The 4703-nt window shown below is 37.6% G+C and overlaps 1 protein-coding gene across 15 annotated transcripts in view; it reads right to left on the bottom strand.

Moving 5' to 3' along the window:
- Positions 1-752: 752 nt before the first annotated feature.
- Positions 753-4703, bottom strand: part of LOC144971150 (uncharacterized) — a 244633-nt gene continuing 240682 nt past the window's right edge. For all 15 annotated transcript variants that reach the window (XM_078911610.1, XM_078911617.1, XM_078911618.1 and 12 more), the window contains one exon: positions 753-4363. In XM_078911610.1, coding sequence (XP_078767736.1) covers positions 3097-4363 — 1267 coding nt within the window. In that variant the 3' untranslated portion in view covers positions 753-3096. The remainder of the gene's footprint in view (positions 4364-4703) is intronic.

The raw sequence follows: 4703 nt of genomic DNA, 5'->3' as shown, positions 1-4703 counted from the left end.
ATTGTTTTGTTTATTTTATTCATAAGACGGAGCGTTTAAAGGCTAGAATTCTTTAAAATAACCCCATCTGCATTTATATATAACCACACATTGACCGTCCCTTCGAATCGTTGAGATGTCCAAAACGTGCCAAAAAATAAAATTTTAAATAAAAATAATCAGAAAAAAGGCATTTCATGTTTATTCACTTAATGAAAGTATATTTATTCTCTACTAATTAAAACGCATAAGCTTAACTCAAGTGTCATTTGAATTTCTATAAATTCAATTTTCAGTATCAATATCACTCCGACATACCGTTTTGAGATGGTGGGTCACATGATATGAACCTCGGGGCTTTCCATCCTAAGGAGGGTGGCTAAGAATAAAAGCTTTTTGGCTCATAGGTGTTTTTCACACATTGCGGCGTTAACAACAAAAATAGTAGCTATGCACAGTAAGTCTGATCAAAACAAATACTTATAATTTGAACAGCGTAATTTGAAGACTAACGTTTCATTTATGCATTGACAGACATCGAACGAGGACACAAGAACATAGAGAAGAAAAGGCACATTCTAAAGTTTAAAAATAAAAGAACATAACAAAGCAACACGTTGACGAATGAATTAAGAGTTAACATTCAACATTTAATTAATTTAATTCAATGATTCTACTACCAGTGACTTGCTGATTCAAATTTAAATTATAAAGCATATATGACGCTTTGAGTTCTTCCGCGCCATTGAGGCAGAACTATGTTTGGTTAATGAGAGAGAGAGAGAGAGAGAGAGAGAGAGAGAGAGGGAGAGAGAGAAAGATAAGAGAGATATTGATGAAAGAGGAGGGGGGGGGGGGCTGACAGATATCAATCATATCAGCATCCGTAATTTCAAGTGGCGCTGGTTTAATTACTCTTAAAAAGAATGTCAGAATCAAATATATTTTTGCACCGCCGCCAGACGGAACTAATAATAAATGTGAATTTAACAAGGTGACATTGAAGAGATTAAGATATTGGTTACCAATTCAAAATGATGTGAAAATGCAAACTTTGCGGATTTTCGAGGATTTTAGGTAATTACCCTGACTTAAAAATGCAATTGTAATTCAGACTTGTAAACACTATCCACTTATATCACAAAACACGAAGAACAGATTAAATTATAGTATTGACCTGAAGTATTTGCCTGATAAGTTGCATGAGTGTGTCATGATAAAGCACAAATATTGACCTTTATATTATGAAGAATTGCTGCGATTTAAAAATACACTGTAAAGACTAGGCAAAATCAGTTGAAAGAAACATTGCGTCACTGCTTCCATGGAATCTTTGATCCTTACCACGTCAATACCTTGATAATATAGTAGCTATGCTAAAATACAATTGACATTTTGGCGCTTTGTTCCTTATGCTAAAATAATTAGGCGCTTTGTTTTTTATTCTAAGAGTCTTATGGTTGAATCCAATTAGTTGGGGAAAAACGCCCTCAAGGCTGAGTGAGAGCCAAGACTTCACGATAAGTAATCCACATCTGCATACATCAATTGTTTTAGATTTAAGCACCATTCAAAGAACAGCAAAACCGCATGAATAAGACTCCCTTTGTTCTAAAGTTCATTTACAACACAATTATAGTGACCAAGGTCTCCATGACTTATTGTCACAAAAGAATACAGCGAGAGGTCCAGATTCATAATGATAATAACCATTTCGCCATCAATTTATAATTAGAGGATGACACAGCCATTCAGCTACTTTAAGAGCTCTTCGAATAAGGCCTCCAAGATTCTCCGTTTTCTAGAGGACAATAGAAGCGTTCGGATACATTCATAAAACGTTTTGCGCTCTTTATATCCCGAATACCGTTAAAAGTTACTTGCATTCGGGATCTTTAAATGTAAGATATTTTTTTATAGTGAAACGGAACAAAATAACAGACAGCTGTCATAACCAGACATGTAAACGTGATCAAAAGACATTCTTTGTGTGTTGAATGATTTGCGAAGACTTATCAATTTTTTTAAAAATGATATCTCTCAATCAAAGTTCTTAAACTGATTTTAATGGGAATGCTTTTCTTTCCAAAGTTTTCTAGTTCAAATACAATAGTCATAAGATTATCTTTTTTCTGATGTGAACAGATTCATGGAAACAAATCTTCCGATCAAACATTTCTGATTCTTTTCAGTTCAGCCGCTTACACATGAAGGTGATCAAAATGTAAATCAAACAGAATCAATTAATTCTATGTACACAGAACACCAATTGACATGGATAATATTACTAATTAACAATATAACCATATAAAAAACAAGGCAAACTATAATTACTATATTTTTCTTATTTGTTTTCAGCTATACTCAGAGTCAGTCTCTAGCTAACTATGTTCTTTGCGCAAAAACCCATTCCATTGTTCATAAAAATAAGGCCGAGAACTGTATGGAATTATGAATGATAGTAAAAGACAATAAGGGATGAACTTGCTGATCCCTAAAAAATGGAATTTCTGAATGGCAAACTCAAGGGATATGGTCGAGATTGCTGAGTGCTGGAATCAAGTTTTCGCATACTTGACAGTGGGTTCTAAGTTCTAACCCTGCTATGGCTATTATCATTGAATCCTTATGAACAAAAATATTAACTCTAGCATGTATTGAAAACGTGCGAGTTTTCCCGATCAATTTGCCATACTTCATTCAGGAATAAATATATTGGCGATAACACCAGCCCAGTGCACATTTTAAGCAGTCATTTTCCCAACATCCTGTCTCTCAAATCTCCATACACACTTTTTTGCTGCTATTATGTTTATCTATAATGTACAAGAAATCTACATCTGCTACATCGTATTCAAATATTCTTGCTTTTAGGCCGTCCTTTAGAAACTCATAAATTTATCGAATAATTTCTCGAGAGATGGTTGAAAATATTATCCTACACCACAAACTACAGTATTGCTACTTTAACATTTCACTGGTATTTCTTTCAACTTCATGAAAAAAATACATTGCGTTTATTCCTTCTTTACCAATATATTATTCAAATAAAAAGGCCGAGGCTACTTATTTAAGCTGGCATCAATAATCCACGGCAATTACTAAACTATTAAAGATTTACAAACCCCCCGACTTTTCGAAAACGTCCTCTTCCTCTTCCACCTCTGGAGTGTCCGGTAATGTAATTTGAAATTCATAGTTCTCCGCTGATTTGCTACCACTACTACCAACACTATCACCATCCACCCCGAGATTCTGAGTTTTCTCCAACACGGTGTCGTTCACAGAACTAGTACTAGATTGAAAATATGATTCTGACAAAGAAGAGGAAGAGTAACTGCCTCGTTCAGAAAGGGTGGTCTCCCCTTCACCCGTCGTTGACTGAATTGAGGACATGTCTACAACGGTGTTGCTGTTCTTGACAAAATCAACCTCGTCGCCTTGACCACTATTTGAAATACGGTCATGGTCTTTGCTATTTTGAAGAGAGGAATCGAAGCTTGCGGAGACATTGGTAGACAAAGACATTCCGTTTCCTCCCCCAACCCAGTCCGAATCATTACTGAACACAGAGCTGTTCAACATCTCTGAACCCGTCATGCTGTCGAAGTTTCCAGAATTCAAAGCTGAACCTAAGTCACACATTCCAGAGTCACTAACACCAGATAACGACCTGGCGTAAGAGCCGCTACTCATTACCATCATATTAGTATTATCGTCATTATCATTATCCATCATGTAACTTTCATCAATCATTAATTGCGAAGACGATGACAACTGGTATCCAGTCTTTTGGCTATAGTCAGACACAATTGACGAATTTTTACTTCCACCATTGAGGGCGGAGGAAATTAGTTCAGCTCCTGCTGACTGACACATTCTTGTGTTGAAATCTTCATCCTTCAAGTCCTCTCCTCCTCCACCTTCTTCTCTCCCTTGTCTCTTCTTCCAACGTAAAGGTGTTGTGTGCGCTGAAGACGTAGACAAGGTCCTTGGACTGGACGGAGGAGAAGCACAACTTAGATCATCAACACCTCCACTTAAATTGTCACTATTTCGATCAATAACGAAAGTAGCCGATCTCGCTCTAAGGTTCCTATCGCCCTCACTCTCTCCACGCCTCCTCTTCTCTCGAAGTCTGACTTCTCCATTGCTGGGACTAGACATGGAGTTACCGCCCCGCCGACGCGGGTCGGGAGAGGTCGTCTCGCTCCTTGGAGGAGAGCGACTGAGTTGGCGTTTGGTCAGACTCTCACTGGAGCCCCCGATTTCGCTCTGGGACATTCTCCACATGACTTGTTCGTAATCCATAGAAAGTCTCTTGTTGGCACGAGTCTCCCGGTCGCATTTTCTCATCAAGACTTGACATCTTTCGTGGAGTTGTCTGGAAAAAGAATATAGAGAAGAAAAAAAGATTAATGAACCACATACCAGTACTCAACCTCGTAATTATTTCAACTATGAGTACGTGTCCTCCTTTGTTGTTCTGAATGTTGGAGGATGACAGAGGGATACTTAAACAAGTTGTACAGCGAGTTTTCGCAAAATCCTACATGTTTTTGGTCCCAAGAAATCTGAAATTGGGATCTGGTTTCATGATGATAAGTCCACAACCATCAATAAGAGACAATACAGCTGGATGGGACACATTCTGAGGCAGGGCTTCTCAATCCCTAAGATTGTTCTCCATTGAACATAGGCGGAAAAGAAAGAAAGGATGAGCA

Source organism: Berghia stephanieae, chromosome 4, assembly GCF_034508935.2.
Source record: "Berghia stephanieae isolate SIO BIC M18660-M18661 chromosome 4, UCSD_Bste_1.3, whole genome shotgun sequence".
Lineage (NCBI taxonomy): Eukaryota > Metazoa > Mollusca > Gastropoda > Nudibranchia > Aeolidiidae > Berghia > Berghia stephanieae.
This window is presented reverse-complemented; position numbering and strand designations above follow the sequence as displayed.